General features: G+C 38.9%; 1 protein-coding gene across 1 annotated transcript; it reads right to left on the reverse strand.

Moving 5' to 3' along the window:
- Positions 1-2,114: 2,114 nt before the first annotated feature.
- LOC124711343 (protein adenylyltransferase SelO-like) lies at positions 2,115-22,074 on the reverse strand. The gene is made up of 7 exons (XM_047241378.1): positions 21,471-22,074; positions 21,269-21,399; positions 20,913-21,118; positions 20,552-20,809; positions 9,131-9,252; positions 8,790-9,046; positions 2,115-2,453 (listed from the first exon to the last, which is right to left on the reverse strand). Exons 1-7 carry the CDS (start codon positions 21,863-21,865, stop codon positions 2,215-2,217), a joined length of 1,608 nt encoding a protein of 535 aa, XP_047097334.1. The 5' UTR covers positions 21,866-22,074; the 3' UTR covers positions 2,115-2,214.
- Between the last annotated feature and the right edge of the window lie 211 nt (positions 22,075-22,285).

Consider the following 22,285-nt stretch of genomic DNA (forward strand, 5'->3'; position numbering starts at 1 on the left):
TCATTTTCATATCAAACAGAGGAATGTAAGAGAATGGTTTGCCAAACTTGACAAGTTTCCTACATATTATACGAATGGACACACTGATAAACAAGAAATTCTAATTGTTATAATTGCTTTGTTTCTCCGCTGCAAAAGCTGTGTGTTTTGGCTATAAACAGTACTTAAGTTCGGGCTCATTATTAATGAACTGCCTTTGTGAAAGTTCTGGATTTATAAGAATGTGATTCATGACCATGTTCCATATATGCATGGTTTGGAATGAAAATAAATAAATTAAACCACTAAGCTAGTCAAATGAGCATCATATATGAAGAAATTGCTTGTGGCAATGCAGGAAGTTCAGTTGCTTGCAGCTCATGATGCTGACTGCATCATCCATGTCTAAGGGCTGCACACTACCACTTTTCATGCCAAGCATGTACTTCTGAACATGAGTGTACTAATTAGAGTTAGCGCGAAATAATTCAGCCAGTACCACTACAGGGAACACATCAGAAGAATGGACAACAGTAATAGTAGAGGTTCCACTGCAAGTAGCCGCTACAAGGCAGAGAAGTTGTAGTTCAATAGCTGAAGTATTCCTACAAGCTTGTATCTTGCAGAGTTTATAAGCTACAGCAAGCAAGTATGCAAATGATCATATTAACATGTTACGTCAGTATACCAATAATTCAACAAATACAGGCAGAACAGCTCATTTGCAGGTAGGCGTAGCTAGCCATCAGGTAGCCCTATTGCACGTGTTCTGCACATGCGTCCATGGATGAGAGGCTGGAGTAGTACGGAACATACACAACTCTGCTGGCTGACTGCCTGTTGCACTGCCTGCAGGTGAGCACTCGAGTTGGAGCAGCCTAAACCAGAATATCGGAGGAAAAAAGTACTGACTTACCTAAAGCTTAATGTACTTAGTAAGAGTCACAATGATGAAATGTCTCCTCTAAGTGATAGATTTTCTCTATTGAAGGGAACTAAATATTTAAAGTAATATATTTAATATTATATATTTATATTATGTTTAATATTAATATATAATATTTGGGCACTTCTTATGTGTCATGTGGTAATTAAGTACCAGTCTCTTGGTAATCTATGGATGATCAAAATGTAAAACAAAATATTCTTTTCTTCCTGTATCATTCCTGGAGTAGAAAAACCTCAGAAGCTACATTTCCCCATTCTTATCCTTCACTTTCTTTATTGTGTGATTATTAATGGCACAGCATGCAATGTCATTTGCTTGACTATGATGAACTGCATCTATGATGTGTGGAGATGTTATACCATGTCGTATCAAAAGAGCAATCAGAATGCTCAAAGCAGGTAGACTGCCTGATGACTGGCATCTGAGGCAGCTGCCCCTTGGAACAAAGTGTGAGTCTCTATTCCTCCAACTTCTCAATTATCTACGACACCTCATCACTTACGTTTCCACTTTCCATTATCTGGCAGAAGGCAAACTCCTGTTAGAAATAACTGCTCAGGTTTCAACTTACTGTTGGGCTAATATTCGGAAATAGGACATCACTGGACAGTAATGGAAGGCTTAATAAATAAATAAATATATCCTACAGTCAGTCAGAAATAATTTTGCAACCTCTGGCAAAAGATCTTTACTTCATTTTTCTAGATGTACACACTTTACCTTTGCGTGTCCTAAATTAAAAATATTTACTAGTCTGTAAAATAAACTAAACCTGTCACAACATGGAACTAGGCCCAGTCTCTTCAGTGGCATATGTTTAAAAGTCAAGTCTCCAATCACATAGTGTTTATAAAAAGAAAACTTTATCTATACTCAACTGAAATATTGAAAATGTTTTACACTTGGAAAGTAATGAACTTTAATGCCACATTTTAGCAAGTGGTACCTTTGATTGGTTACTTCTTAATTTGGCATAAGGATAAGAGGTTGAGGTGGAACATAAAAAAAAAAAAAAAAAAAAAAAAAAAAAAAAAAAAAAAAAAAAAAAATGGTGTAACTGAAAACTATAGCTTGTTACTGTAATATATGATAATATTATGGAGTAATGTCATTATTTCATCCTAGATATTCCATTACTGTAATATATATTGGCTATGAACTATAATTTTCAAATAAAACAACAGAATAAAAAAAATATTATGCTATATTTTCAAAAGGGTGTGAAATAACTGTAAAAGTATCTTTCTTTTACAAAAACATTTATCAGAGTAATTTTATGCACTGGTTTAGCTGGAGCAGCTGACTTTAATGTAGTATGATGAAGGAGGTGGGGGATCAGCATAATTCCTTATTTCTGCTGCTTCCTGAGTGGTGAAAGGCATTTTCAGTATTTCATGCAATACCCTCACTTCACTGTAATCATCTTGCTCTGCCTTCTCAATAGCAGCTTGAGCCATCCAGTTTCGCAGCACATATCGAGGGTTTGTGCGCATAATTGTATCTCTCCTCATATCTTCTGTCAGTCCTGTGAAAATAATTTGGAGGTCTTTAATAACAACAATAACAGTTGAGAATGTTTAAATGAGTATGAACATGATCTTTGTGCATAAGAGCAATTTGAAACTTATAAACTATATTATAGATTGACAACAGATTTTGGAACACAATTTCTAGATCTACATACATACTCTGCAAGCAACTGTGAAGCACATCAGAGATGAACAGGTTTTTACCTGATCCAGTCAAATTTTTTTCTGAACTCCAATTTAGTCATTTAATTTCCCCTAGATTCTCTTTATTAGCCATCTGTTTTTGGCCACTCAAACATTAGTAGAACGAGATTTTGTACTTGATTTCCTTTGCGGATTAACTACATTTCCTGAGGATTCTTCCAATGAATCTGGGTCTGGCACCTGCCTTTCTGATGGTTAGTTTTATGTGGTTTTTGTACCTCACATTACCCCATATGCCTATACAGATCATCATCATCATCATCTTTAAATTGTACAGGTGGGAACTGTTGTGCCAACACATATTCTGCCTCAAAATCCACTAGATCCTACCCTTCACCTACCTCTGTACCTGTTTTAATCACTTTTCTTTCCTTCCTTCTTCTCCCAAAAAATTAATGTTCTCCTCATTACTTCAGTCTGTCAATTCACTTGAATTCAGTGAGTATATGAGTCTATGAAACATCAACCACATTGTTCTCCCAGAGGCGTTCTCCTGTAACTCCATTTAATCTGTCCTCTCCCAACTAAGCCGTTTTCCTTCAAGCCTTGCCCATGCATTACAGTATGGAATAATCTACTACTGCTCACTGCACCAAGGAGAGCTATCTCTGGCAGCCCCTGCCTCTCTCTTCCTTTTGTAGCTTTCTTCCCTCCTTTTCCTTGTACATCTCACCCACTCCACTCACCATAACACCTCAACCCAACTGGGGTGCTGTAGCAGTTTGTCAAGGTACCTATCTACTATGCAACACTTCCACTATACATTGAATGTTTACCTTTCCAAGCACAATTTTTGTAGCATAGGACACATAACTTTATTTTTTACGAATTGCCAACATAATTTATTTTGCAATTCCATCCAATTGTGAACTAAACAAAGCTCATTAAAGAAAGAAACAGGAGCCACAACACCTTGGGTTTCCTTTTTAAGTGGTTATTTAATAACTGTTCAATGGATGGTCTTTTGAATTTCATTTCGATCTCATAAAAGTTACTGACTTTGTTTCAGCAACTGCTGCTCAAATGTTTATTGTTATGTTTGCTGATTGAGACTGACAATGTGGCATATTGTGAATATGGTTGGTGATACAGTACAGGCTACCCAAAAGCTTTTGAGCTAGTTGTAAAAGGCAGATTCTGTTCCACATTTCTTCAAAATACAGTTGGACTAACATCATATGCATCTGCACTGCAATGTTTCACTTTTATTTTTAAGATTCGTGTTTCTTCATTGCACTATAACATGTTTTCCCATGCAGCTCACTTAATATGCGTGTTGCAGTGTGGTAGTTCTTGTCTTATGGTGTTCATGCAGTCTCAAACACACTCTGCCAATCAGACTGCTCCATTCACTAAGATTTTTAGACACTCCTTGTGTTTAAGAGCTGCTATGCAACTATTCTGTCATATCATAAGTTTGAGTTGTTCACTCAAAAGGACTAATTTTGAATCACATTGTTATATTCTTTTAAAATATACACACATACATCTCCACATGTGAAATATTACTTTGGTACTGGTTACTGCTTGTTACATTAGATGATCATTATCACACTTATTCTCGCACTGTTAAAGACACAAAATAAGCACATATGGTAAAAGGTGCAACATAATATGGAGGGGGGCAATAATTTGGCTAAATAATGGCTAATACATACTCATCAACAACTGACAGAGATAAGTGCTGCAATGGAGTACAAACATTCCTGCCACCACAGTGAATAGACAGTTTGATGGGTCACTTGAGTGGAACATTACCAGATTTTGCACCGGTAATACTGAAAGTAGAGACACTGGTAGTAGAGCACAGGATGGGCAAGGTGGAAAATATAATCACATTTCATAATGGCCAGATTGTAGGTGCCTAGTGTATTTGACAATCTGTCTTCAAGGTGATGCAGGAACTGGGCTTTTCACATGCCACTATGAATGTGCTTGCTGTGAGCACTTTGATGAGGGAAAACTGCTACCACCAGAGTCAACTGCCATGGACCACAAGACATTGATGACAGCAGTTGCACCTGCCTATTGTAGATCATAACAGGGAACAGGCTAGCCACTGCAAATCACTTGGCAATTCAATGCTTGACAACAATACTCCACAAGCAACCATACCACCATGAAGCAGAAAATAGCAACCACCCAACATAAGTACCTCTGCTCACAGCACATAAGAGAAGAAAGCAATTATCTTGGTTGTATGAATACCACTACTGAATGTCTGAAGCACTCGAGGTGGTCACCTGGATTGCTTAATCACAGAACATGTTTGTTGACATTTGCCACCCATGAATTTCTTTAGATGTGGAAACATGTGTAAATTCAAGCATGCCAAATCCATTGACTGAATTCGATGTTCCAACAATCCATACTTAAAATCTTTCAGTATCCCATTACCAAAACACCTTTGCTGGCAGATGGATTATCTCGACAGAACAAGATCTGTTTTCTTCTTTCCCTTGGAATCCCACTCTACACTCAAGTATTTTATCATCTACTTTCTCTGGAAAATTCCTGTAGTGTTTGCTGGTTATTATTTTATCATTTGCAAAGCAGTCAATAAGAGCAATCCTTCCAGCATACCACAAAATACTGGCCATAACATTGCTATCAAATGAAATATGACCTCACCTGTTTTAGTTGAGATCCACTGGCATCCAATCCACTGCCTTGAATACTGTTTCATTTCTAGCTTGAAATGGTCAACCAACATCTCCTCCACAGTAATGTATCAGTGCATAATATAAGTTTTATTCTTTTTAAAAATGTTTAAACACAAGTGAGATGTCTGAGTTTGCATTTGGTTATTGGTCACTATTCAACAAATGTGGCACACTTCTTGCAGAAAGTTGCATCACAATTAATTCCTCATGTAGAAAATGTATACTATTTATTACAGCATACACACTGCATCAGGGACTATACATCTTTAAATCCTAATTTACCTCTGCCATGTAGCACCCTCTGTGAATGTTCTTATCTGTGGCTGCTACTTTGGGAATTTCTTTCAGTAGAACCCCTTATAGCAAAATATGGCAATGTTTGAATTCAGACACAGACGAAGGGAGTAGACTCATTATGCATCTTCATCAACTTTGGATAAATTTCTGTTTGCAATAAACTGTCCAAAACTGAATTTTATGATGGCACCCTATTCCAGTTTATGCTTTTGAGTGGAGCAGTTCAAAGAGCTGCATTACCATCCTCATTATGAAAAGTTTACAGGCGCTGGGCAGGTCTGTTTTTGAACATAAACTTCTCCACTTCCTCTATCCTCCTGCTAAAACTCTACCATTACCTTCTTTCAGTTCCACCTACATATTTCCCTGAATACTCTTCTCCACCCCTTTCAAGCAGCTATCTCTTTCTTTCTTTCTTCCTCTTAGTCTTTTGTCTTGTTTCAATTCAAATTTTGCTTGGTATTCTGTTACAGGTCATTCTCTTTACATGTCCATGCCACTTAAGCGATGCTCATTCTATATCCATCTGAAAGGGCACCTCTTTACCATTGCCCTGAACTCATTATTTCTTTCTCTTCTCATCCTTGTTATTACCACTCCATTTCTGTGTAATTTCATTTTACATATTGTAACTTGCTGAAATCTCTTTCTTTATTTCCAGCTTTCAGAAGCATATGTCAGAATAGACACAGAATGAGATGGATATATTATTCCCTTGGTCTCCTGTGGGACATCTTTGTCCCACACCAAGCTTTTAACGCTCCTCAGAAATGCTACTGCTTACCTCCATCTCCCAATGACTCACTTCATTTCTTCCCATTTGTTCTCATTATGGTTCTCAGAATGCTCGGATTTCTGTTGAAACAAATGATAATGCACCTGCTCACACTTCATTTCTCATTTGTGAATTTTTGACGAAAAAGAACACTGTTTTGATTCTCCAGCCTCCATATTCATCAGATATTCAGCTTCCAAAAATAAAGAGTGTTTTATAAAGCTTTCATTTTACAACCTTAAATGAGATTAAATGCACATCACTGAAAGAGCTTAGTGCTATCTCAAACCTCTAGTTTTGGGGATTGGATGAAGCTGTGGCATAATTGTATAGCACCTAATGGTTATTCCTTGAAGGAGATAATGTTAACACAGTCAAATAAATATAATTATTTCCAAAAACTGAAAATTACCGATACTTTCAGAACACAGCTTGTATGATTGCAGAAATCTGCCTCCATTTCTGTGATCATTAACGCATGAGTCTTTCATAGCCAGCATTTGGTCAACAATGGGAGAAGAAGCAGTGGCCTACATCTCTTGATCACCAGACACTGTACCATTGTCCTTGCTTAAATTTCAAACCTCTCCACAGTGTCTCAAGAAGTAAGGGCACACTGTCAATGGTGATCTGTCCATCAGGAGCTCAGCAATCCTCTTGGTGCTATTTGGGAGAAGTTAACTATGTACTCTGCATTGGGTTTCCCTTCTCACATTTATTGACAATGATATAAACATGAAAGTACACTATAAAAGCAGCAATCACCATCATCCATACATACGCATCTGACACTTCATAAGTTTGGAGAATGGCAACAGCAAGCCATCACCTCTAGGACCTTGCCCAGGATGGTGATATGGGACCTCTCATCAGCAATCAATGCTCATTTCCTGATTATGGGACTCACTCTGACTATGGTTCTAGGAGAAACCCTGTATTATCAATGAGTTGTCTGGGTACTTTTGTATGGCTGCTACTTCAACAGCACAATTTTTATTGAACACCAATTATGACAAATATATCGAAGAAAATAATGTATCCTCACTTTTCTTGAACCAAACGGAAATAAAGTCTTCTAGAGGTGGATACCTCTTGCCAATTAAAGTACTATAGAGATTATTGAATTACTCAAATGTTAGACTTGGAAAATACTGTAATTATGTCAGACAGGGAAGCAGTATAATAAGAACCACTGTCTTGGTGCATGCTCATGTTGTCAGTGCACTCACAGTAGGCACAATGTGTGCTCAAACAGAGAATGGAGACTGTACCACATTTGCAAACAGATGTGTACCTGACAACCAAATGCCAACGGCCAGGAATAACAAGTTACAAAATAGCCAAATATGGCAAAGTAGTTGTAATTAAGTTTACCAGAGTGCATGTGGTACAAATCAGTGAGCTGAGACAAGTGAGGCCAAGACAGTCCGCAGCAGTCCTTAAATCTACTGCTGTTGTTTACCTATGTGACCTGGTGCTGGCACACATGTCATTCTGTGCTGGACCTAGCAACCTCGCCAGACATATGTGCAAGCTTTTCAACTGACTTATCAATAAATCCATTTGGATTACAAGAGGTATAAATACTGAGTCTACTGTGGGCATGTTTGTATATTTGAAACATAATTCTTCTGTACTGCTACTTCATTTAAATAACAAACATAATGAAATATCTTCTCTGTTCTCTCTCCGCTCTCCTACTTTTTCATTATCATGAGGGACATTCATTATATCAATGTGATTTTCTTCTGAATAACAGAAATCAAGTTCACTGCCTACCACTCAACTGAGGCATGAAATACTACATAAAGTCTAACCAGGAACGCTCTTTATGACTTCTCTCTCATACCTTCTTCCCCATGAAACTGTCAGAGTTGTAATCAATATTTCAATTAAACTCAGTAGGATGGGCACATGTAAACAATCGCCCTTAAGGACACCATTACATCTATGAAAAATAGTGATATTGAACAAAACTAACTGAATTTTGGATATGTACAGATAACTGTCAACTTTCCTTGCATTCTGACACTGCTGCAATTAGTATTACCAACATATTCCTCCTTAATTTGCATTAATGCATCCTAATTTGGTAGCAGTCGGCATGGATGTGGAAATTTTAAGTTTACTAAAAACTATATACATTTGAAGGTATACTGACAATGAAATCTTCTGGTGTATTTGTGTGACTAGAAATAGAACAGAAATGTCTGCTCTCTTGGTATGCCACAATTACATTGGTAGAATAAGCTGGAGGAGAACCTCACTCAGACTATAAGAAAAGGAAGGAAATTGGTCAGTTTTCATGGCCTGTGTTTGGTAAATGATTAAGATGAGGATGTGGAAAATGAACAATCTACTTTTCTGCTGTCACATGATGTTTCATTTCTTACCATAATCGAGGCTTACTCTTCTTTTGTAAAGTTCCACGAAGCGTTCATATGCATTATGACTAGATAATCTCTGTAAGGACCACAAGTTTGCAAGCTTGGCAGGATCTGTCATGTCTGCTAACTCGATCTCACCAAACTGCCTAAATGTCATTGTAAAATCTGCTCCAGTCTCTTCCATCATTTGCAAGAGCAGCATCAGTAAGTCATTGTCAGAATCATCATATCTTCTTAACCCCAACTTTTTTGCAAACACACATCTGCAATAATTTAAGTTCACAGAATTACACTTCCAATAGCGAGTTGGAAAATCATGGTTCAAATCAAATTTCAAAACTTCTTACCCGACTCTGTGGTTTGCATATGCAGACAGTTGATTCAGAAGATCCAGAATTTGCCTCCTTTCATATTCAGTAACTATAGCAAAAAGAGCATATGCAAGTTTTTCCAGATTCCATGCAACAATCTGTGAAGGAAGAAACAAAACTTATTCTCTTTAGTAATTTCTACAGCCATTTTTATATTACAAAATTCATGCAATGTATATTTCTATCGATTCTAATTTATTCTGCTAGTTATAGATTGTTTTATTCTCAGTTATTAATTCCACTTATATTTTGTATTCCATGGTAATAGACCACTAGTAGTTCCCTACATACTGTATTTTTTATGAATTGTCTACCGAACTTTTGTTACCTAGTTTGCTGTGCCAATGAAACTGTATGTATGTTTTCTTTATTAATTAGCTCTGAAGAAGTACATTGTCTGAAAGCTTGACAAATTTTTAAGTCTTGTTTATATGCCTGTCGGCCACTCAATGCCTAAATTATAAGGTGGTTGTTACTTTTACTCATTCTATTAACTGTAAACTTTAGTCAGCAATTGCTATTAGATGTTCCAAATATGAGAGATTTATCCTAAGTAACAACAACATGGAAAAGATAGTTTGCTACTCAACACAAGTGAGTCATAGACCGGCATAATGAAACAGAATGCTTTCTTTTTCAATGTACCAGTCTGCAATTTAATGCCTCCACTAAGTGGTAAGTAGCAGTCTATCCTTTCCATACTGTTGTTATTCAAGACTGGGCTTTCTGCTGTTTGAAACCCTACGTAATTAATGTAGTACTACAGCTGGCTGGTAGTGAGAATAGTTGTTTTCTGGCTATGTATTTGCACCATGCAACAATAACTGTGGCTAATGAATATTTAATTATGTACCTTGGAAAAAGGCAAATTTGACAAGCAGCAGTGAAGTAACCATTACATTACATTAGTGAAGTTTCTTGGTTACAAGGGTTCGTGGAACGTGGAAACCAGCCAAAGATGTACATTTTATTTAAGTGCAATACAATGAAATTACTAAATATTACTGTATTTCACTGCCAATATTACAAAATAATCCAAACAACAATTTTAATAGTTTCTGTGTACCTTCAATGAAGTTCATGAAACAAAGATGTGTTGCCCTATGACTATGTGGGGCTACCCAAAAACAACTGGAATTATTTTTTAAAAGCTACATATTTTCAAACTGTTTACAAAAAAGCCTTATCCACTTCAAAAGATTCTCCATTACAAAAATACATATGTCCCACCAGTGCTTCCACTGTGCAAAACATTTTTTTAGTCATATTTAGGAGGGGCTGACAGCTTCTCCCTCATTTTTTTCCTCGACTTCCTCAATGTTGTCAAATCTGTGTTCTTTCAGCCCCTTTTCTTGCGAGGAAATAAGAAAAAGTCACAAGTCGCACAAAGCCAAAAACTGTGTAACATATGACTCTGTTTTGTGTGTGTGTGTGTGTGTGTGTGTGTGAGAGAGAGAGAGAGAGAGAGAGAGAGAGAGAGAGAGCGTGCAGGTGTGTTGTTGTGGTGGAAGAATCAGTCTACTGTCTGCCACAAATTGGGTAGTTTTTGATGAACACTGTTGTGCAATCTCTGACAGTTGATCAGTTGTTTGTCAACGGTCTGTGAGCAGAAGCTCTCAAATTTTTTGATTGTTTTCGTTCATTTGGGCAGTTGGTGGATGTCCAGAACGATTTGCCATTTTTAAATGTCCAGAACGATTTGCCATTTTTAAATCGAGCAAACCACTTGTACACTTGAGCTTTTCCTGTAGCATCATCTTGGTAAGCTGTTTTCAACATTAAAAACAGTTTCAGCAGCATTTTTACAGAGTAGAAAACAAAATTGCACAGATGCATGTTGTTCACTTAAACAAAAATGAAACAAGAACAAAGCAGCACTAACAAAAACAATCCCTGCAGATAAATAGAACAAGCCAGGTTGACAACACGGATGACACTGAACTGGCAATGAACTGTTCTATACACGCCTAGCGGCAGAAATGCGTACTACACAATCTCTGCCCACGGCAATTTTTTTTTGTCCCCCCCCCCCCCCCATTCGTACAATATCAGTGAGTCAACTGCAACTGCAATCCGACAACTCATGCAAACACCTTGGCATAAAAATTTGTGAGGATATAAAATTGAGTGTTCACATAGGCTCAACATAAATAACACAGGTGACTTATTTCAGTTCACAGGTAAAAGACTGTGATAATGCAATCAGTTAACACAGGATACTATTTACAAAACACTTCTGCAATCCATCCTAGAATATTGCTCAAGTGCATGGGACCCATACAACATAGAACTAACACAAGACTTCAAATGTAAAAAAAAACAGCATGAACGGTAAAAGGTTTGTTTGACTTGTAGGGGAGTGCCATCCAAAAGAAAAACCTGAACTAGCATACACTTGAAAATAAATGTGAACTATTGCATGAAAGCCTACTCACTAAGCTCCAAGAACTTGTATTATGAGAGGAATGTAAGGACATACCAATGTATTTCTCCCATAGTGGTCACAAAGCAATATTACACTATTATATGAATGTGTGGTGTCTATTCTTTTGGACATGTCTGAAAGAACATACACCATACAGAATCTACAGCTAAGATACATTATATGTAAATTGAAGTTGGAGAGAGGGAGAAAGGAAAATGTCCCAATGCAGCTGACAGCAGTGATCCCCTTTCTTTCCTTTCTCCTCCTCTCCACCTTCAATTTACATGTAATATCAGACTAATTATAATGTGCAAAAAACCATTTAAGAAGTTCTTTTCAAACTACACTCTGAATGAATGGGAAGAAATGTGATACAATGACAAATACCCTCTGCCACACATTTCACAGAGGGGTTTGTAGAATATGTGGGTAGATAACATAGAAAGAGTTGTCTAAAAGAAAGTTCTTTGCTTTAAGTTCCACCACATTTTCAACTAAAAACCTAATATGCTCTGGCAGGCTGTAGAGCATGTGTGTATCCATTGATCTGATCCTTTCTGTACTAATGTTAAACTTCTGAAATTTTTGTAAAAAATGTTTTCAGTCCAAATGTTATATTCACATTCTTGCTATTTTTTGAGAAATGGGAAATATGTTTAGTGACAAATATTGTACCAAGAGCAGTGAGGAAAGGGGAAGATGGGCGCGAGTAGGAGACTGGGTTGAAGTAGGTTGGCTGACTACCTGGAGGGAGAGGCAGTAAGTGTCCATTGATGGTACTGGAACTTCACCTCCTGAAGTTTATTACTGGCTAGCTATCTGTCACTTTGTAATTTTGCCATTTCCCCAAGAAAATAATTTTGAAATCAAAAGTATGTAATTTTTAAAAAGTGCCAAAACCCAAGGGCGATTCTTTAGCTTCAAAACAGTTCATACGGTATCTTATTTGTGAGCTGCCACACATTTGCAGCGATGTAGTTTGCTCACTGTGAGATATTTCGAGATCTCAATTGGCAGTCATCGCAGGCAGTTTATGGGCTGCAGTTTGTCTTCCCAACGCATTCTAAGTATGCTCTATAGAATTAAGATCCGAAGAGCTTCATGACTGGCAATGCAGCTTGATGACTGAGATTATTGCATTTTGAGACAACGTCTTGACCAACTGCACTACTGCCGTGTGTGTGTGTGTGTGTGTGTGTGTGTGTTTGTAAGAAGATGGCTGCGTTCTGCGTAAACCGAGACCAAGAATACTTTATGGCATCACCAGTGTGCACTTTGTGTCTGTTCCACACCACATGCTCCAGCCATTGCCAACACTGGTAACTGCCAACACTGGGCCACAGTTTCTGCTTCTCACCCTGGAAAAATTTAAACAGTCATAAAACCACTGCTGCTACTTCTTAATACAATACTTAATGTGTATGCTTCATACCATCATAACAAACACTACAGTTGTTAAGTATCTTCACCTAAACTAACATCTCTGGGCAGGGCATATACAGCTTAGTGTAGGCCAACTGACTTTTGGGAAACTGCTACTCGTAGGTAACTGAAAGGTGCACAGACAACTGTTTTGCAGATGTGATTGAAATTCATTACACATTAAGGTCAGATAACGGTCATGCTGAGGAATTATTATATTTTAACACACTAACTTTGTTACATTCAAAACATAATATTTTGAATTAAGCAACTTTATTAAACTGTTCAGTTATATAAACTAGTGTATACGATGATGACATAAGTAAAGAGACAATGTCACGAAGTTTTTATTTTGAAGCGGAATATTTTTGTATTAACTTTATATACGTTTAGAACATATTTCCTCTCAACAAAAATTCTCTGAGAAGTCAGTCATAGTCCCTTGACTTTTTTCTTTGATGGAAATATGAGTAGCACCATGTTTTAATTGTTACTTATTCTAAGGAGCTATTGAATTTATACTGCCCACTGGAACATAATCTCTTTGAGGTGATCTCTCTCTCTCTCTCTCTCTCTCTCACGCGCGCACGCACACACGCGCACACGCACGCACGCACGCACACACGCGCGCACGCACACACGCGCACACGCACACACGCGCGCGCACACGCACACACGCGCGCACACACACACACACACACACACACACACACACACACACACACACACACACACACACGTGACCAGAGTCTATGGCAACTGCCAGAGACTGTGGTCGTGTGTGTTTTTTTGTCTATTTTAGACAAAGGCCTTGTTGGCTGAAAGCTTACTTTCTAACAGTATTTTTATTGGCCTACCAGTAACTCAGCATCTCCACTATATTGTGAGTAGCAACTATCCTTTTCATAATATTCCATACTGGATTTTCCACTGTTTGAAGATGGAAAAGATTGGACTCATGTCAGAACTTGGCAGCTGGAGACGACAGTGGTCACAGGTGTCTGAAGGGGAGGAGGATTGGGTTTAACATTCCATCAATATCAAGGTCATTAGAGATGGAACACAAGCTCAAATTGTGTCAAGGATGGGGAAGGAAATCATTCATGCCCTTTCAAAGGAACTATCCTGGGATTTATCTGGAGCAATTTAGGGAAATCATGGAAAACCTAAATCTGGGTGGCCAGAAGTGAGTTTGAACTGTTGTCCTTCCAAATATGAGTCCAGTGTGCTAACCACCGCACCACCTCACTCTGTACATGTGCTTGAGTTGTGCATATATGAATTTGTATGCAAAATCAAACAATGGAAAGTGCAGGATGGAATAATGACAATATAAATGATAGACTGGAATTCACCATAAGAGGAGACAATGAATCACAGACAGGCACAACAAAAATACTGCTATACATTAAGCTTTTGGCCAAAAGGCCTTCTGAAACAGAAAAAAACACACACATTCAAACAAGCACAACTCACACACACACTCGCTACACCAGCCACAGACTGGTCGTGTGTGTGTGTGTTTTTTCTACTTCAAAAGAAGGCCTCTTGGCTGAAAGCTTTATGTATACCAGTCTTTTCATTGTGCCTGCCTGTGACTCAATGTCTCCTCTATATAGTGAGTAGCAATCTATCATTTTATAATAATGAATGTGTGTGTACATTTTCACATCTGAAGTAGTCTTCTTTAGCTGTGTCTGTTCACTGCTCAATGCCTTCTCTATGTATTGAGTAGAAGCTTGTCCTAGTTATATTGTTGAGTAACAAAATGATTTTTCTTCCTTATAACTGCAGAAAGCATATGTTTTGAAAATGAACTTTGAGGAAGAGTATTTTTTGTATCCTACCATGTTTAAAAGCATCCTGCAATATTGAAGTCTGATGGGTACAAGGTAATTCATGCCTAAGTTTTCCCAGTACATCTGGTGGGAACTGTACTACAAGTTTTACTGTGTCTTCAGCACATTTGAAAAGTATTTATCACCACATTATATATTTCCTCGGCCCAACAGAAGACGACTTTCAAGACAGAAGTAACCTAATATTTTGACTGGTCCATGGCTGTCTTGGATCTAGCTTGAGGAAGAAAGTCCAGCTCTTAATGTGGAAGTTTTATAAATCATTATTGACAAAAATATTGTTTTTTTTGCCCTCTTCACTTTATTTTTCCAGTCTGGAACATTGGGAGCTCTCATGATTCCTGTAAGTTTTCTGGCAGGGACACCATTCCTAAATACTTCAGTTAGTTCTAATATTACTTAAAAGTCTCATTAGCAGCTGAACACTTGTGCTCCTAAGTTCTGACATGAGTCCAGTTTTTTCCATCTTAAAACAATGGAAAATCCGGACTGGAATATTATGAAAATGATAGTTGCTACTCACAATATTCTCTCCTAAAGCACTACTTGCTTTCTCTTATGATGCAACTGGAGTTACTTCTCAAAATGTAAAATGCGCTTATCTTGTGTACTGACAGAGTGCACTTAAAAATCTTAGTAACTCCTGAAGTGGCACCACTGTGATGAAAGACGGAAAAGACTTTCAACTTCAAGTCCCAATAGTCTCACAGGTAATACTAGTTTTTTTTCACAGTTGTCATCACCTCCATGTTTAAACCTGATCACAGCATCCAGTTTGCCTTGCTGATCTTCATACATTTTTGCAGCTTCCTTCTGGTCAGTTCTCTTACCCTAGGATGACTCCATAACAGAGAATGATTACACACATGGATACCTGTGGTTGCTTGACACTGAGTGATATACGGAAGAGCACAGAAATAGTAAAAGACATTGATGGGGACAATGACCTTGTTGTTTTCCAAAAATGTGGAAGAGGAGCTTTCAAAAACACCTGGCATGTTACTCTTTTTATTTCTTCTCAGCAGCTAAACAAAGGTGTCATATGGCTCCTCCTCTTTCCAGCAACTTAACCTCTAAGAGGAACCTAACAGAGTGATGCTGAAGGGCAATAAAGGTAATGCAAATGAACTGTTACTTCTTAGTCTGTATATGGACAAGTTGCATAGTGTGTTAAGTGACTCCACCTATAGGAAGACTAATTATGACCCTAGAGGGCATGTGCAACAGAAAACTTCTGCACTCACGGATTCTTCCTTGTTACCTCAACAGACCATCAAGAGGCACACGTGGTTGCCAACCAGACTAAACAACATTTCAAAAATTCATAAAATAGGTTTATCTTTATGGCCAATAGAAAGCAATATTGGTGTTTCTGCATATTATGATCTAGCCAAACATACAGCTTCCTTATTAAGGTCACTGGTGTGCAGATGTTCATGTCAAACATGTAACTCCATCAACTTTATTAATAGGTTGGGGGCTATGCTTCTAGGCAGTTCAGACCATTTACGAAGCTTTGATGTAGCATCACTTCCAACAAAGGTCCTTACCACAGAGTACTTGACAGTAATTGGTAATACGAACATCAAAAAAAGTTTTGCATCTCCTCGATTCTGAGAGTTCCAGAACCTGTACATAAAACTGGAAGAGAGATCAACATAAATATCATTTCTGCCCTTTTTATTGCTCACAAAAACCACACATTGCATGTTGTAACACCATGCAGTGAGACTTTCAGAGGTGGTGATCCAGATTGCTGTACACGCCGGTACCTCTAATACCCAGTAGCACATCCTCTTGCATTGATGCATGCCCATATTCATCGTTGCACACTATCCGAAAGTTCATCGAGGCACTGTTGGTCCAGATTGTCCCACTCCTCAATGGCGATTTGGTGTGGATCTCTCAGAGTGGTTGGTGGGTCATAAGATGTGCATGATGGGGGTACAAATTGTTGTCCATGAAGACGAATGCCTCACCAATATGGTTGCACTATCGGTCAGAGGATGGCATTCATGTATCGTATGGCCATTCCGGTGCCTTCTGTGACCACCAGTGGCATACATTGGCCTCACATAATGCCACCCCAAAACAGCAGGGAACCTCCACCTTGCTGCACACACTTGACAGTGTGTCTAAGGCGTTAAGCCTGACTGGGTTGCCTCCACACACGTCTCCGACGACTGTCTGGTTGAAGGCATATGCAACACTAATCGGTGAAGAGAATGGGATGCCAATCCTGAGTGGTACATTCAGCATGTTGTTGGGCCCATCTGTATTGCACTGCATGGTTGTAAAGATGGACCTCGCCATGGACGTCAGGAGTGAAGTTGCGCACCATGCAGCCTATTGAGCAAAGTTAGAGTCGTAACACGACGTCCTGTGACTGCACGAAAAGCATCATTCAACAGGGTGGTGTTGCTGTCAGGTTTCCTCCGAGCCATAATCCGTAGGTAGTGGTAATCCACTACAGTAGTAGCCTTTGGGCAGCCTGAGTGAGGCATGTCATCGACAGCTTCTGTCTCTCTGTATCTCCTCCACGTCCGAACAACATCATTTTGGTTCACTCCGAGACACCTAGACACTTTTCTTGTTGAGAGCCCTTCCTGGCACAAAGTAACAATACGGACGGGATTGAACCACAGCATTAACCGTTTAGGCATGGGTGACCTACAGACAACATGAGCCGTGTACCTCCTTCCTGGTGGAATGACTGGAACTGATCGGCTGTCAGACCACCTCCGTCTAATAGGCACTGCTCATGCATGGTTGTTTACATCTTTGGGGAGGTTTAGTGACACCCCTAAACAGTAAAAGGAACTGTGTCTGTATTACAATATCCACAGTCAATGTCTATCAACCGGGGTGATGCAAAACGTTTTTTGATGTGTGTAAATTTCAGATGGACATCAATTTTTGAACAATTTATGATGGTGTCAACTATACTTCCACAGTGTGCCTCATGGAGAAAATTTGTGGTTTTTATGTAACCTCAGCTCCATTCATATTAATGCTCAGTTCACAATGGATGTTTTGGTTAGATGAAAAAATGACTGCTGTCTGGAGCACTCAGTTTATCATAAGCCAACGTATACCGAATTGTATTTACCATTTTCCAGTTGACATCACCCATTGCAGACCACCAGCGTGCTTAAAACATTTGCACAAGGGACTCACTCAGTCTGGGATCTAGACAGCTTGCCAAAGTGCTGAGACAAAATGAACAGGCTACTCAACTGATAAACAGGACATGATCAAGGAAAGCAAAAAATTAGGAACTGGACAGAGAAGAGAGAGATGTCACAAAATCCCTAGTATTTCTATCCTTTGTTGCCAAATTTTATAGAAAATGGCCAGAATCATATGGAAATTTCAGGTTAAAATGGTTTTCTGCCCAATATCTTACATTGCAGTCCTTTTGGGATAGGTTAAGAAGAATTTGTTATTGTGGCAGGCAGGAATTTGTTGGATACCTTGCCAATGTGATATGGCAAACAATCGGAGAAACAGTGCTCTCTACTAAGAGCAATGAGAAAAAGGTTTCCCACTAGAAAAACAATTTATGCAAGTCATGACAGTGGTAAATTTTTTTTGAGCAGTTTAGTATAAGTGGGAAAAAGAGAACAGTTGAGGATTCAGTGAATATATGTGGGGAGAATGTAATAGCAACGATACGGAGGACCTATAAAAATCTTTGATCATTTATCTAATGATCTAAAAGAAAACAAAACCACTTTTAAAAGGAATTTCAAATAATACCTGCTTCAACTTTACTTCAAAGAATTTTTTTGCTATGAATGTACGAGTAACTTTGTAATTGTGCTTATTGAATATTCTACTTTCTAGTGTGCATGTTCACTGACCAAGACCTCATCAGTGTGGTGAGTAGCAACATATCATATCATCTTTTATATTGGGTGGTTATAATTAAACTTTCTCTATTTAACACATTATAACACGGAAACTAATTACCATATGAGGATCAAACTTGGTAGCATTAATGTCAAGGACATGGGGAAGAGAAATAATGCAGAATAAATTCAACTGAAACATTTTTAATGTGCTGATATGGCACATCATACCATCACATACCGGTAACATTACTGCTACAAAAGGGGCTCAATATGGCACTCATCAGTGTACAGAAGAGTCTGAAAGTGCAGGATTGTATTCTGCACTGCAGAACGAAGCATGTCCGTAGGTATGCTGGCTACCTCTTGATATGCTGTGTTTCAAATCAGCACATGTTTGAATGTTCCCTGGTAAACCCTGTCTTTCAGGTAGCCCCACAACCAGAAATCACAGGGAGTGAAATCAGGTGATTGTGCCAACCAAGCACTTGGAAATGATTGGCTGATAATTTGATCATTTCCATGTGTGTTTCACAGAAGCAGGTGAACTTCACAAACGATTTGCGCAGGAGTCCCATCTTGCATGAAAACTGTTGTGGTCAATGAATCTTTCATCTGTACAGCTGATATGACATCCTGGCGAAGCATATCACAGTAATGCTGGCCAGTCACACTGCACGTCTTTGGTCCTTGACCACCAACCTGTTCAAAACAGAATGGACCAATGATGAACATAGTCATGAAGCCACACCATACGGTGACACGTTCACCATACAGAAGATCTTCATCACAGTGACTGGCTGTGAATATCCCAGCTCTTGGCAATTCTGTCTGTTCACCTCATCCGTCAGAGAAAAATGAGCTTCGTCTGTCCATAGGATGCTCCAGGGCCAGCCTCATCAACTTCAATCCTTGCGAGAAAGTGGAGAGCAAAGTCAACATGTCCTTGCGCATCCTGTGGTGCAAGCCTCTGTATGATATGGATTTTGTATGCATACCATTTGACAGTGTTTCAAAGCACCTTCCGTACAGTGGACCACGGGATGTTCAACTGTCGTGACACAGCATGCGCACCTCCTGACAATTGGGAATTGCGCACAGCATTTTCTGGCATAGCAACAGCAATTTCGTTGCTCATCTGTGGTGCAACCAGTTGTCAGCCTCTTCCAGGAGCGACACCCAGTTCTCCAGTTGATTCGAACTACTTCATCATGCAGCGCACAGCAGGTGGAGAAATAGGACTCTTCCATAATTCTTTCAACCAGCGATATTCACAAAGTTTACTGTTGTCTTGATGATAGAGTTTCACCAATAATACCCTGCTCCTTTTGTCCAAGCTCATGTTGACAAGTCGGCAAGCGACTGCGAATGGTCAGGTCTGGGAGACTATGAATCATGATAACTGATCATGGCACCTGGTGGCCATGGTTGGAACTGGATGGTGGTGCTGTGATGCATGTAAATCGTGCACCCCATACTCTGAACATTAATGCTACCAAGTTTGATACTCATACTGTAATTAGTTTCTGTGTTACAAGGTGTTAAATAGGGAAAGTTTAATTATAACAACCCAGTATTATAAAGATCACACCTAGAACTATTTTTCTCTCTCTCTCTCGCACACGCACACAAGTGGCTGTTGCTGCATTACCCTGACAAACCACTGACCTGATGGGTGAAGTTGCGTACAAAAATCTCAAAATAATGTTACATCCACACTTTTGTTTCTGTTACCTCACTCAAACTTACATGAACAGACAGCTTACTTTTTTACTATTAACTGTAGCAAATACATGCTAAGCCAAAAATATAAAGCTTTTGTGGCTATGTACCTACTTACTTCAAGCTGCTTATCAAATGCGTATCTTTTGTTTTTGTCTGATGTATTTGGTACAAATTGTGAGTCATAAGCCTCTACAAAGCCAAATGGGCCGTAGTCAATGGTGATGCTGAGGAGACTCATGTTATCAGTATTCAGTACTCCATGTGCAAATCCAACTGCATGCCACTGTACAACAAGATCTACAGTTTTGTGCATGATTTCACTGAACAATAGCACATATTTATTCTTTGCATCCTTCAGTCTTGTGAAATGTTCCTGGAGTTGGAAAAATATTATTTCATCAGATATTTCTTTTCATGCCAGGAAGGATACATTATTTTTGCAGAAACAATTGTAAATACAAAGATGAATATTTCACCTGAACAATGTACTCTAGAAGTATTCGAAGGGTGGTTAGTTCACCATTCTTTGCTAGAAGCTCCAATGAGCCAAATCGAAACCAAGATGGGGCTACCCTCAGCACAACTGCCGCCCTTTCTGCTTTAGGTGTGCCTTTGTAAAATTCGTCTCTCATCACAAGATCTTGGCTGGCAACTATTGCAGCTGTTCTGCATGTTGGAATACCTGAAAGTTTCACAAGTTTCAGGCTGTTACTTTTTGTTTGCTACACAGCCTGGATATAAATGTTGCAAACCTCTAGGCACCATAATGGATAAATAATTGTATTTATCTTTGTTAATACTTATAATAATAATAAAAACAAAATATAACGACCTAAATAGAACATTGCTTCTGAGCAGAGGAATTCTCTGATGGAAGAACGTAGCACCGCTCGTCCATCGTCGTCGCGTGAATAAGGTGTTTTTCCTGCACCTTTCAGCTGCAGTTCCCAACGCTGACCTAGACTGAAAATCGTAACTAGATTAACATTAAATACGCCACTAACTTAATTCAACCAACCGAACAAGCATTTCACCTGTTAATATATTCTCCCAATAAAATTACTCTCCCATCTCCAAGTTGTCCGTTCCAGACGCCAAACTGATGGCCACCGTACCTATGGGCAAGAGTCACTGAACTATCAAGAATCTTATTACCAGCCACGAAATCGACGAAATCTTGGGTCTCTGTTATTTCCGGGTCCATGTCAAGAATTTGAGTCAGCACATCTCTCGAATATGCCACTAACTTCACCTCTGTTTCCAATGGCGTTGGTAACACTTGTGAAAACAGCGCGCCTCGTATATTCCGGCGGATATAGTTTTCTCTCGTTTCATCGAGAGGAAGTTGGCTTAATGTGCTGGGAGAGAACGACCATTCGCTTAAACTCCTTTTGAGGGTAGACCGAACCGTCTCCCTGAACACATTCATGGTAGTGTACGTAAAGTGCTACAAAATTAAAATTTTAAAAATGACGGTTTGACAGTCACAAGTTCGTAGCATAACTGATGCAGTGGTCACAGTACTATGAACTGAAAGGGCGGCTCTGACCCGCGCTAAAAATTACAATCAATTTAGTCTATCACAACCATATGACAGCACAAACAATTCCATGTTAGTTGTTACAGCAGCACCAAAGATGTTGGACGAGCAGAGATAATAAGACCGTAAACAAGACAACTGAAGTCGATCACGCCTGTTAGAACAAACCTGGGGGAATTGTGAAATGATTTACGAAGATACTCTACAAATTTTAAAATATCTTCAGGGAAAAAGATCAGGCGACACGGAAGTTACGGAACTAGCGTAGAACGTTTGGAGTGGAGCAATGAGGAACTCTGTGATACATGT

This window comes from Schistocerca piceifrons, chromosome 8 (assembly GCF_021461385.2).
Source record: "Schistocerca piceifrons isolate TAMUIC-IGC-003096 chromosome 8, iqSchPice1.1, whole genome shotgun sequence".
Lineage (NCBI taxonomy): Eukaryota > Metazoa > Arthropoda > Insecta > Orthoptera > Acrididae > Schistocerca > Schistocerca piceifrons.